The sequence below is a fragment of the Hoplias malabaricus genome, chromosome 5, assembly GCF_029633855.1.
Source record: "Hoplias malabaricus isolate fHopMal1 chromosome 5, fHopMal1.hap1, whole genome shotgun sequence".
In the NCBI taxonomy this organism is placed as follows: domain Eukaryota; kingdom Metazoa; phylum Chordata; class Actinopteri; order Characiformes; family Erythrinidae; genus Hoplias; species Hoplias malabaricus.
The window spans coordinates 33,571,881-33,585,889 of record NC_089804.1 but is presented as its reverse complement, the minus strand read 5'-3'; the positions used below and the strand labels follow the sequence as shown (position 1 = coordinate 33,585,889).

Here is a 14,009-nt window from a genome sequence, read left to right as displayed (position 1 = left end):
GCAGCTTTTCTTTTAACGCTGAATGAAAATCCCTCCAAGCAAATGAAGCAGGATTTTAAAAACAAGAATGAAAAGAATTAAGACATGGAGGCTTTATTATTTCATTTTTTTTAACAGTACACTGCAATAGACCATACCCTTCAAATCCCTTCCCAAACATCAATCTCTCTCTCTCTCTCAAACACACTCTCTCTCACACACACACACACACAATTACTTTATTCAGACACTTGCAACTGCACAGGTTCACCCTGTTTACACCTGCAGCTTTAATGAGAACCAAATCTGGATCAGGGGTGAACAACCTGGGGGCAATGTCTAGTCATGTGTTAAATTGATTTAGTTTATATAAGGTGAAGTCCTGCTTTAATTTTTATTTTTTTTTGCATGGGATGTGTTGTACACTTGAGCAGCTGCACATGATAATTCATATCAAATGCGAGATATAAAGCTGCTCAGAGACAGCAGTGGGATAATGATTAGAGAAGAAGGCTTGGGACTGGATGGTCAGTGGTTCAAACCCCAAGAACAATTAGAACATCCACAGTTGAAGTGCCCCTGAGGAAGGCATCTAACCCCCAAACACTCGGGCAGTGATGGCAAGTGACCTTTCCAGATGTGTAAAGTTTCATTGCACTCTTGTACTGACCATAAACCACAACTTAACTCTCACTGTAGCGCTCCAGTTCTCTGGAGAGAGTGAGGGAGCACCATCCAATCCCTTGAGACAAATCTGACTGCAAGGACCAATCCACGTGATCCAAAATCAGCACCTGATCTCTCTGACGCCTAGCTGTGGTCGTCAAGTCCAAATCCAGTTTATGGACCTCAAAGGACTTTTGAGTAGGTTTAAGTAATTTTATTTGCATACAAGCCTCCACTTATTCCACACCCTGTGTTCATACTAGTTAAAACAACATGTTAAGGGCTCATACCTCTATTTCATGCTGTGTGTTGGACATGGTGGATTTTGCTCATGAGCAGCTGCTTCAGAGGGTGGGAACTGAATAAAACAGGCTGTCTCTGTTACAGGTGCTTAAGGATTAACATATGTAAATGAGCTCTGTCCTGATTGGCTGTGTGCTTATTCAACAAAGCATGTGAGCTGAGACACTCCTTATAACTTCAGTGTGACTGGGCGGAGCTAAACTGTTGAATGGGTGGAATATGTATTAATGCCAAATCACAAACAAAGTGAACTGAATACTTAAATCCAGGCACAGAACGTAATTACTTTTATAAACTACTTCATGCTTTTATTCTTTAAAAAGGAATGCTTGGTCTGAGACACGAGCACTTTAAATGTCTCAGACACTTTACACCTTCACTTTTATTGGAACAAAGTCTCTCCAGATTTAGACAGAAACCAAAGCTCAAAAAAAGACCAGGTGTACACAGAGAACATACATGTATCCAATACACACACACACACGCTCTCTCTCTCACACACACTCTCAATGCAGGCAGAAGTGAGATATAAAAGCAAGGTAGTCATTCTTGCCCTCTGCTTCCTAGGACAATTCCCAAGAAACAGAGGAAGTTTCCCTTCACTCACACTCACACACACACACACAGAGTAGAGGTCAGGTAAACCACTGAGTCGTACAACACCACCAATGGGTCAGAGTGTCTTTATGTTGAAATATATTTAGCAGAAAAGAACTGAGGAGTTTAGTGTCGAGGAAAAAGATGAATGGCAACACTTCCATTTCTCCTCGTTTCCCCTCTCTCTCTGCATTTCTCTTCTTGCTCATATTTTGTTCCTCAGTTGAAGGCAGGTCAAGTTTAGTCTCTTTATCCATAGCAAAGTCCAGAAAACCGGTCAATACATTAGCTACCATCCACTTCCGACTTATTACCTTTTCGCACGCACAAAATACAAGGCGTTGGTTTTGGGGTAGTACTTCACGTTCTGCTTTTTGTCCATCAGTCCCCCGAAGATGATGAGCTCCCCACGGCCCTGCACCACCGTGTGTAGGCTGGTCTCTGGGGGTCCGGTCACGGCACTGGGGGCTCCCCCGCTTCCATAAACTCTCCACGAGACCACGGTGTCCGTTTTGGCTCGAGAAACGTCCAGGACATACATCTGCATTGGCTTGCAGTTGAGAGACTGATAGAGCGGCTTCCCCACGTTCAGGCTCTGTGGCGGGTGGTGGCCGAGGCGCCGAGCAATTGGAGGAATCGAGTGTCCATCAGCACTGGCAGCAGCTTGGGAGGGAGGACTGGAGGAAGGGGCAGGGCAAGGGGCAGAGCTAGTACTTCCAGGGGCAGGGGTTGTCACAGCTTGGGGAAGAGAAGATGGTGGCAATGATGCCGCTGATGATGAAAATGTAGCATTGGAGGAGAGGGTTTTTGAGGCGGAGCAGGCTCCAGGTTGAGGAGGAGAAGCAGAGGATGGAGAGGAAGAAAAGGCCTTAAGGTTGCCAGGTTGAGCCAGTGAAGACGGAGATGATGAAGGTGAAGAAAATGAAGTTTTTGAGGTGGTGCTTGCTCCAGGCTGGGGAACCGGGGGCAGAGAGGATGGAGAAGAAGACAGAGCTTTTAAGGTGCTTGGCTGAGTTAAAGAAGAAGGAAGGGATGATGCAGAAGAAGAAAAGGAAGAAGTCGATAGGGCCTTGACGGCTTCCAGGCCTCGGCGAAGTGCTGCTGGGGAGACGGCGCCCGGCGGAGTTCGCGGAGGCGTGTGAAGGCCATTCGTGCTTGGGTGATCGTGGAAAATAGCAGAGGACGAAGATGAAGGAGGTGGAGAGTCCCAGCCATAGTGGGCATGGCCATGAGGGCTGGTGCGTGGCGAAGGGGAGGAGCCATTGAGTAGAGGTGGCAGAGGGAGCGGAGGGCTGTCATCTGGAGCCTGAGAAGGAGACGGCTGTTGGGAGGATGACGAGGAAGAGGGGCTTGCGTCCCTGACCCCGCCTCTTGGCCGCGGGCGAAGTGTCCCCCAGCGTCCATTGACGCAGGGCGCTTCCTCCACGGAGCCAAGAACCAGCGCCGCAGCCCCGCTGCTGCCACTCCGCACAGGGGACTGGGAGCGCAAGGAAGGGGGATCCGGACCCAGCGGGGCAGGAGTAGCACTGATAGGAGATGGACGAGAATTCAGACTCGGACTCAGGGGGGCTCGGCCTGAGGGGGCCTGGGAGAACACCACCACACACTGACCCACCTGAGGAGAGGAGGGCACAGAATGTAAATAATAACACCAGATGAGCTGTATAATATATACACACACACATACAAATACCCTGCACGCTGGATGGCACCAGAGCTCAGGAGCACCATGTTCTTCATTTTCCACTCGCAGCTGCTGCCACGACCACGAGGGGGCATTCATGTGCAACAGCCAGGCATCCTTCAGCAGCTGGACAACAGAGAGATTCAGTAGATTTAGGGCTGGACATTTAAACACATTTTCAAAACTGACACTCATTACAGGGCACTGCCAAGTTTACTGCCCTCAACTTTAAAGTTAATTTAAAAACATTAATATTGACAAAGCCAAAAGGTTTTGTTTGATGGTGCTTGGCAGTTTTTCTGTGGCTTCAATATTGGAATTATATTTACAGAAATTAAGAAATATTGTGATAAAAATTTTGACCAAATCATCCAGCTCTAAGTGGAATAATTACTATATTCTGGATGGTGAGACAAGGGTTTGTATTTTTAAATAAAGGATTCACAGCAATCCTGGAAACATATCAGTTTTGACAAATACTTGATTTAACATATGTCTTTGTAATGCTAATTCAGGTTTAATCCCAGTTTCACGTTATTAACGTGCACTGGTAGATACATGCAGATATACTGAAAAAAAAATTCAATATCAACAAAACACAAAAAGAAAAACTTTTGGAGAAAAAAAAAACCCCTCAGTGTAGGAGGTGTGCGACAAGAAACTCACTGCATTAGGGCCTCCACAGCCTCCTAGGATCAGCAGCGTATTATTGTCTATAACAATCTGTGAGAGGGAAAGATGCAGATAAAAGTGAGGACTCTAGCAGCCAAGGGGGCAGACATGCCACTGCTCTGGTTGTGTGTGTATTCATTGCCCCTAGTGTGTGTTGAGATAAGGACAGTTCAAGAATTGTGTTTGTGTTATCTACAACTAATGCGTAAAAAACATCGGTTTCCCAAAAGGGGTCAATAAAAGTGTTTGTTTTTCATCGTCTTCTTCTTCTTTGAACTGGATCAAAATGTCATGTCTGGGGTGGAGTTTAGACTTTGTATAAAACACATCCAATAAACACTTACACAATAAACCAAAATATTTTAATTCTGGCTTCAGCAGGTGGTTTGAGATGGTTTGAGATAAAAGGTAAACAGAGTACAATCTGACCTGAGACTGTCCTCCGCGAGGGTGAGGGGAGGGGCCTTTAATGGTGGGTTTAGACCATGTCCACTGCTCCAGATCCAATACCCACACTTCATTGCTCCTGGAATACATAACACAAACACACATCATTAACCTGCAGACTAATTATTCCTTCAGAGCAGAACAAAGATTCAAACTTATCACAAGCCCTCTTTCCCCTTGTTCTTCAATGGTCAGGACCCCCCCAGGTTGGTGGAACATTCTCAGTGCTGCAGTGACATTGATGTGGTGGTGGTGTCTTAGTGTGCTCTGCTCTGGTACACGTGGATCAGACAGCAGTGCTGCTGGGGTATTATGCTCAAATGTAAATATAAACAAGGAGGGCGTTTAAGTGTTTCGGCTGATCTGTGCAAGTGATTGTCTTTAAAGCCAACTAAATGAATTCAGAATACATTTGTTAGACTGAAGACAGTTGTTGAGACTTGTTTACATACATCTGCCGGGCTCCAAGAGACCCACCAAACACGATCATGTTATTATTGATAACAGAGGAGGAGTGACCAGCCATCGGAGGAGGACCATGTGTAGTAACTATACAGTTCCACCTGAGAGAGAGCGAGAAAGAGAGAGAGAGAGAGAATTTGAGTTTAATATGAACACAGATCATTTAAACAGGAACACAACGCTAAGATTAATGAACTTCTTTAGTCTGATTTGAAGATCTGACTCTTCTTTAATATCACTGATTTATAGATTCTTTCTGCCCACCAGTTTTTGGAGGGCGAGTATGTGTGGATCTCGTCAAAGAATCTCTCAGGCTGGTGAAGTGGATATGGACTGGGTCGGGTCCAACCTCCAAACAGAACCAGCAGGTCTTTAAACATCACTAAAGTGGCTCCAGCTTTGGGAGAGGGGTAGGACCCTGTGTGGAGGACAATACAGCATCAGTGGGACAGTAGAGCATGAGAGAGAAGGGCTTAAGAGATTGAGAAAAATATCCAACTACAATGTTTATACCTGAGGCCAGGGGTCGTATCCATTCTTTGCTGTTAAGGTCCAGTCTCCACAGATCGTTAAAGGCAGCGTTACAGCTGCTCTGAGTGCAGCCCCCAAACACATACATGGACTGGTTAGAGTCGTAATAACACGCACCTGATAATGAACACACACACACTCTTCAGCAAAGCAGCAGTTAAGTGAGAAAGATTTGACTGGCTTTACATTTACCTAAATAAACAGAAACTGAATCATTAAAAGAGGCTCATGTTCTGTAGCAACAACAAGAACTAAAAATGGGTTCTTGATTTTGAAGCCTCAAGACCATCTCCTTTACACTTTATTACATGAGAGAGAGAGAGAGAGACAGAGAGAATTTTTGTTTGCGGGCTGTGAAGTCAAATGGCAATAAAAGTCTTTTCACGTGGACATGCTGAGTTGGGTTTTTCCTCACTTACACCCACCCAACCCCCTGTGAGAAAATGTACAACACACTGAACACTCAGATACAGCGCACACACCAAGTCAGAGACAAAGACAGACAGATACAAAAACACCAGCAGAGAAACAGATACACAAACTGTCAGAGAGAGAGACACACAGAGAGAGAGAGAGAGAGAGAGAGAGAGACAGACACACTAGGGGTGGTCGATATGGACGATATAACAAAGCACTGAAAAATACATTGATTTTAAGAACAGACGATTGCAACAAAATAATATTAAAATATAAATATTAATTACATTAAATATATTTTTACATAATACCATTGTTTATTGCACATCTGACATTTGTAACCAAAACTACCTCCACATGACTGAAGTCACTTCCCTTTTTGGAGCAAATTTCTCCACCTCTTTCCACTAGGGGTGGGCGATATAATATAGTTTATGTTAAGTCTGGTATGTTTTTTTAATTCAGTATAACTTTGCCATGTCCCTATATTGTGACGTAAACGTGAGCTTCTAGCATAGGAGCGTGAACGTGACCTGAGCTCAAGCTAGAGCTGGGGGATATATCGCAAATATCAATATGTTCCATAACATATATTTTTTTTAATTGACCATATTCGTTATATCAAGTATGCCAAGAATACACAGGTTTCAATCTGAGTACATTTAAAACAGCGCACAAATGTTCCGTTCAACCCTCTCACGGGCGCACCCACCTACGCATGCGCGTGCACGCACACAGACACACACCACGCTGCCCTGCCATTGTTCATGTATGCCGCTGGAGCCGTTCTCAGCACTCAGGTCTACTCCTCTGATAACTGAGAGTAAGTCAACAATGGACAAAACCTAAGCCAGTGGTGAAGCTTTAATTCCAAAAAAGAGCGCTGTAAAGACCATGATTAGTTTAAAACAGGCTGCTCTCCCTCAGTTGGAGGAAGGGGTAGATACTCCATGGCTCCTAAACAGAGAATGTGCTTCTCATTGGTCATCACTTTTATTTAGCCAATCAGCAGGCAGACTTAGCTGTCCATCATTTAGTGCTGCAGCCAATGGAGTCACAGTCCCGTCTACAGGGGTTTGTTGGTTTTGTGGCGGCACTGAGAGAAACAGATCAGTGCTTACCTTTTGACCTTATCTTATTTTTTAACTTATTTTGTGTCTCAAAGAAACTAACTTTAATTTTTCCCTCAACAGATCTGTGATGACAATAAAACTGACTGACTTTTAGAATTAAAGTAATTATTCATAAAACTGTTATATTAAATTATTTATATCAACTGTTTGTGAAGACACCATTTGTTTAATTTGTTATATATATATATATATATATATATATAAAAAAGAATTAAGCAGCAGCATGGAGTTTATATCTTAATGCGAGGTATTCAGTGTCAAGCAGATACACCTTGCTTACTTGAAGTGTGCTATGTAACAGTAGTATCTAGGAAAATGTAAGTATATCAAGACTCTATCAGCAGATACTCAATATTAAAAAAGACGTGAATTGGGATTGGGGAGAGAGAGAGGAAAGGAAATAAAAAACTTGATCGGGACATTGCTATTTATTTTAGAAATAGTTTGATAATTAGTTAGATAATGCAGCATGTTCTTTTTGGTGTTGAAAATAACCACTAATACTTCATTATTATATTTAATTATGGTTTTCATAATATCATATCGTATATTGCCATTTCCTTTACTTTTTTGGTCATATCACCCAGCCCTTCTTTCCACCATACTTCACTCTGCTAAATGACTCATGTAAAGAACATATACAATATTGTGTGCAACTTCATGATGTCATTACGTAAACAAGTCAGAATATCACTATTATCATGATATAGATGTTTTTATTTGTTTCAAATATGGTATAGCCCTAACACACAAGGTAAAAGTTGGGGTGCACACTGAGAAAACATCAGGTGTATAACGTTGCTCTGAGTTTAGCCCCTGCTTATTTCACAGAGATGAACCCTGCTGGTGAGCGGTAGCTGTTGGAAGAGACCTAAGCTCTAGCGTCCCTGCGTTCTTTTCCATTCCAGGTTCATTTCTCTTTTATTCATTCTGACAGAGGCTTTAGTTGGATTTCTGTTCTGCCTTGTGTTCACACCTGGCTCCTTCCTGTTTAATTACTGTAGGAGTGAGTGTGTAAAAGAGGGACTTCAGAATGGGAGGTGTGTGTGTGTGTGTGTGTACTGACTGTGTGAGAAGCGCTGGGTGATGGGCGTCCCTGGATACGGATAGGTGCGACTCTCCCACTGGATGTTTCCTTCCTGTACTGCTCTCAGGAAGCCATGGTAGCATTGATATGCTACACCTGCAAACAACACAGGACACATTTAAAGAGCACTGAAGTGTCATTCACAGTACAATCATATAGTAACACTGACCCCGGAAGACATATGTCCTTCTACAGTGACTGACAACCCCATATATGGAGTTCCAATACTAAGCTGGATGCCCATATATGAGTTCCAGGTCTGAGCTGGATGCCCATATAAGTAGTTCTGGATCTGAGTTGAATTTCTCTGTGACATACTAACAATGCTCTATTACCAACTCATTAAGGAGCTCCATATCAATAATGCTAAAAGCTACACAGAGATGGTGTGTGTGGGGTGAGGTCCATACGGTGCTATAAGACATAGGACAGCAGTGTGTGAGTTGATGAAGTGGCGTTACTTCAGGGAGTGGCTGGGAACATCCACACCTGTATAAGCTGTGAGATGTTATCTTATGAGGGAGGTAGGGCTGTCAGTATTGACTTATCATACAATAAACTGACATTTCCCCATTAAATTTGCTCTCTGCAATATTGCCCATTGCTTACAGCCATTTTTGTTTACATAAGAACGAATGTCATCAAAAACTTGGCCACTGGTGCTGTTCTGTCCTCAGGTTTTCTCTTGTCTCCATTTTGGGACAGTTATGTTGATTTGTTTGGAAAAAGTGGTTGTACTTTAATTATGTTTTGTTTGTTAGTATATTTAAACTGGACATTGTTCAGGATTATTTTTATATTTTAAATATGACATTTTATATTCCAATTCCACAGGAATACATTCTTAATAACTATATTTTCATTGTTCTTTAAAAGAGATGTAACTGCTTTATTGTGCTGTTATATTATCATTAAATCAATTCGAATTAAATAATAACAATTATCTTTGGAAGAATATATAGACCACAAACACGACCACTGTGACAGGCCTAGAGTGAGACACAACACTCGGAGTCTGAACGTGGCATATTAGGTGTCAAACAAAGGGGACATGCCAGTTCCGAAATTATGCAGATATTTAATATACTTTGATCCACAGTGTCACGTGTGTACCCGGAATACGTTATAGAAGGCATCATCACCCACACTGGACAGCGCAGTGGACAAACATGGGTGCTGAATAATAGTGTCCAGGTGTGTCTGGCTAGAATTGTGCATGCAAACAGATTCAGAAATCACATCCACATTCAGTAGAGAAGGCCCCACATATCCTGCAGGTCAGTTCAGCGGTCTTTATCTTCGATGGGATATGGAAGCAGAAGTCCCACCAACACCATTTCTTAACACAACGACAGTGGACACAGCACCTCATCTGGGCTCGTGAAGATGGTAACTGGCCCCTAGAAGACTGGTACTAATAGTTTCGGGCTGATGGCATGGTCTTGTGTGGGTCACAGAACCCATAAAAACATGGACCCCAATTTATAATCAAACTAGAGAGTATATATTACCAGTACTTAATGGACTAACCTTTGATGAGGCGATACCACTGTTTGCACACCAGGGCAGCAGTCTTGTGCTCCTGATATGGGGAGAGGAAAGAGAGGATATACTCTAGAACCTCCTCAGGCAGCTCCCCCATGTTTCTTTGACCATTTCTCTCTGTCTGAGAGCTATCTGTGCTCATTTCTCCGGACTTCATATCCACTGCAGGGTCTTCGGAGTGACTGGTTAATGCAACTCCACTCTCCTCCGTCTCCATGTCCACTAAACAGCCGTCCTCACTGTCCGAGGACCGGGACATGCTGCCTGCACACGAGCAGACAGAATATTACAATTAACAGGTTGGATGGTAAATCAAAAAGAACATTTAATGATAATTTCACGATATTTTGAAACAAAATGCAGTCAATATATTAATGTACAGTGACTACATTTCACTCAGTGCACTGCACTGACTCCAGTTAAAGAAAGCTAATTCTACATCAAATCTAGCTAAAAAGATTTAAATTGCACAACAAAACCAGATAAACTGACCCAATTTTGGACTAAACCCAGTTAAACAGAATCAAATCTAAACTACACACAGGTAAACAAAACTACAACTGGCCTAAACCCAGTGTAATAGTCTGTTTGAGACTTTGCTCTGTGGCATTGCACATGCATCAAAGAATATAAACAAACATAGTCATGTTCCAAGTTCGGGGTCAAATGGCATGTTATGATTTTAAAAAGTGTTAAATCTTCCTCTACAGAGATCAAATTTCTGCACCCTGGACCACACAGACACTGACTGAGCTAACTTTACCACTGGGAAAATTAATAAAGAATCAGACATGGCCTGAGAGAAAGATGGCACAAATTGAAAGTGTGGCCTAAAATCTGCATGAATCATTTGCGAATGAATAAGCAAACTGAAATATTCCTGTGCTTCTGAGAAACCTCTGGGGAATCACGTTTTGTTTCATATTAATAGACTCCTCCGCCAGACGTCACCTGCAGGGAATGACTCTCCAAATTTCATTTGCTAGCTGTTACGAATTATCTGGCCTAAAGTCTTTTTATAGACAATGCCTTAGAGCTAGGCTTACGTCAGTAGAAGCACACTCTGGACAATGGATCAGGGAAAATGTGAATTCACAATTTTCCAGAACATTTTCCGGGCTCAACTGCAGGAGAGCTCTTACCAGAAGACGCTCTGATATAACACTGGTCTTACCGTGTGACACTGCATTGATACAAACCTTAATAAGTGAGGAGTTAGTGGCTAAAATATTGTGACAACAACAAAGACAACGCTGACACTATTTACTGAGCACTCACACACATACATGCAATGTTGCTTTAATGACTGATGACTAATGAAAGGAACTGAAAGCTCAGAAGCCAGCAAACAGTTTTCTCAGACTACTTATGGACTTTTGGGAGAGAGTTGTATCTTAACCCCCAGCCCTGGAAGAGTTATAGTTGTAGTCTATCTTTTTTAACTGGTAATTTAAAAAAATTACCACTGGACCATCGCCATGGTGTCTGTAGTCACCACTTACTTTAGATTATTTGTAGGTGAGGGTAAAAATAAAACATCTAATCTAAACATCCTCACCATAATATTCTGATGCAGACATGATGTGTTTGATATGTCACTTTTATGTGTTTATCTCAATATTTAGAATGATAATCATTTTCACATTCCCTGACTCTAATGATGTGAGATCTGTGTGGTCTGCTTTCCTGAGACAGCAATAAACTGGAGATATTTTGTCACTGGCGGTTCAAAAATGCTAACTGTAATATACAGACATCTTTTGGTACAGGCTTTACTTCTGCCTTCAGCACCAAGTACATTTAACCAGCTCAGATCAACAGCCGTGTTTACACAACACTCTGAGAGAGTTCAGTGTGATCTCTCCACCTCTAATACTCAGCAGTGTTATTCTACATTGAAAATCCAGAAAAATCCAGTCCGGTTTTATATAGAATAAAACTCTTTAGACAACTTTAAAAAAAACATGAAAAATAAAACCGTTAACTCATTTAAAAAACAAACAAACAAACAAAAAACTTAGTAAACAGTGCCTACATTTTCATTGTAAAGTATTTAGAAATGAACAGCGCACATATTCCAGAGGTTTGGAGAATCTTAGCTGCTCCAGTTTAAGGCTGGTATCAGAGGAAGAGTGTGAGACAGGGATAAGAAAAAAGCTCCACAGGGAGGAAAATATTTTATGGAGCACAATCCAATCATCTGTGCATTAAGACCTGCTTGGAAATTTGGGTGCAGAACTTAGTGTTTCCATGGACCAACAAGTTAACTCTTCAGAGAGAGAGAGAGAGAGAGAGTAGAATCACAAAATAAGACAGATATGAGAGATAAATAAATGTGATAAAGACAAAATAGAGAAATAGAATCAGAGATAGAGAGAGAATGGCAGGAAAGACAGAAAATGAGTGAGATAAAATCAAGAAAATTAGGTAGAGATGGAGAATATAAAAGAAAATAGGACAGAGAGACAAACAGAAAGATATCAAGTATGAGAGCAAGATATATATATATATATATATATATATATATATATATATATATATATATATAATTATTGCAATATCTGCAGTCTCATTCCCTCAAAACATGGTGGTACAGAAACACACCCCTCTGCAGATGAAGGCGCTCGGTGAAGGTGGTGTTCGGTGCACTGCGGTCAGAGACACGTTTCGACGCTGTGAGCGAATAAACCTGACTGATCGAAACAGTTCGCGTTCTCAGAGTACTCCTTATTCTAATGCTCAATTCCACCTTAAATGCTGCAGCACCTTCGTTCTTTGGCCCGGGGCCTCGAGCGACGGGACGTTAGTACCGCACCGTTTAAGGTGGAACTGAGAATTCGAATGAAGCAAACTTCAGCTTTGTTCTCGCTAATGTGAAACAGCCGCCTATTCCGTCCTAATAAAACCAACCACTGCCGATTTCAGCGGCTGATTCATCCCGGGACCATTTCCCGGACATGTTTAGTGTGTGTGTGTTTTACCGCGTTGTGAGTGTCCTCCGTGTTTTCGGTGTTTATTTCGGGCTCTTTCTCTCCGCTGCGCTCCTTCATCAGCTCAAACGGCCCCGCTCCGCCATCTTCACTCAGCGGGAGCGCGCACGCACACAGCAAGAGGGCGTGGCGGCGGCGCGCACGCAACAACAAAACGTCATTAGTTAAAGGGCAAATGAGGAATTAAAACATATATCTCTGTTGTTTAAAGTGTAAATCCAGTGTTTAGCCTTTTTAGTATGTGTTTGTGGTGGCTGAGCAGCTCTGCTTTGAAGCTACAGCTTTCCAAAGACAGCCTCAAAAACGCAGATTCAGACCGCCAAGGTTTCGTACAACATATACCACTGGAGCTAATGACATTAATTGGTGGGCGGGGCTGTTGAGCTGTATGCATATTCACAGATCTGTGCATACTGAATACAGGCAAATGTGTAGTTACATTTAAATCCCTGAAACAACTGAGCTTATGTCTCATGTTCTCTCCATCTTCCCATTGGGATTCAAGCTGGATTCAAGCCCAGTGAAATAGTACAATGTCTTATATTTTATTCTTTCAGCTGCGGACAACACTTCTTTCGCCCTAGCTTGTCGTGCACTGGGCAGCATGATACAGGGCCCATGGGTCCAAAGTAAATTTCAGGGCACAGACAGAATATGTCCTTGGGAAAGCTGTTACCTAAAGCAGGTCAAACCCATCGAAGGGTAACAAGCCAAAAAATGGGTCACATAGAAAAATAATATTAATAATTTGATATACAAGTTTTAACAGGCACATAAACACAAAATGAATGTGTACATGTACAACCCAGTCTAGTTAACAATTTGTATTGAGAAACAAATAGGCTAATATTAACTATTCATTCATTCATTTTTCATTTTTCATATTCTGTAACCGCTTATCTAGTTCAGGGTTGCAGTGGGTCCAGTGCCTACCCAGAATCACTGGGCGTAAGGTGGAAAAACACCCTCTGGGGGCACCAGTCCATCACAGGGTGACACACACTCACACATAATCACACTTTTGAGTCACCAATCCACTTACAAATGTGTGTTTTTAGATCGTGGGTGGAAACCCATGCAAGCATGGGGAGAACACACCAAGCTCAAAGTGACACTTCCTGCAGCACCGCTGTACCGCCCAAAATCAACTATATTTAATTTAATTTAATCAGGTGAACACTATGTAATTCATCCTGCAATTTTTAAGGGTGGAGGGAGAGGAACACTGCCAAGACCGATCCAGTTGGAAATGAAATTACAGAGGAGCTATCGTAAAAGGGGAACGCTCCCTGGACCCCCCCCCCCTGCACATTTAATCCCTACTGAATAGGTTTCAAGCCCATCTGAATATATTATGGGGTTGAATTCTTGGGAAATAACTTTTAAATATGTGGTATTGATGTACAGGGTGTTAATCGATGACCTGAGTGAGTAATATAATATATAAAGTAAAACTGTGACACACGGTCGCCACCAGGTGGCATTAAAGGGCATCG

At 42.3% G+C, this 14,009-nt stretch overlaps 1 protein-coding gene across 1 annotated transcript; it reads right to left on the bottom strand.

Annotated features, from left to right (window-relative positions):
* Positions 1 to 111: 111 nt before the first annotated feature.
* Positions 112 to 12,804, bottom strand: fbxo42 (F-box protein 42). Its single transcript, XM_066672422.1, has 10 exons — positions 12,505 to 12,804; positions 9,509 to 9,787; positions 7,958 to 8,074; positions 5,324 to 5,458; positions 5,075 to 5,228; positions 4,801 to 4,911; positions 4,331 to 4,427; positions 3,896 to 3,952; positions 3,239 to 3,355; positions 112 to 3,160 (listed from the first exon to the last, which is right to left on the bottom strand). The coding sequence occupies exons 2-10, from the start codon at positions 9,780 to 9,782 to the stop codon at positions 1,856 to 1,858; spliced, it is 2,367 nt and encodes a 788-aa protein (XP_066528519.1). The 5' UTR covers positions 9,783 to 9,787; positions 12,505 to 12,804; the 3' UTR covers positions 112 to 1,855.
* Positions 12,805 to 14,009: the final 1,205 nt, after the last annotated feature.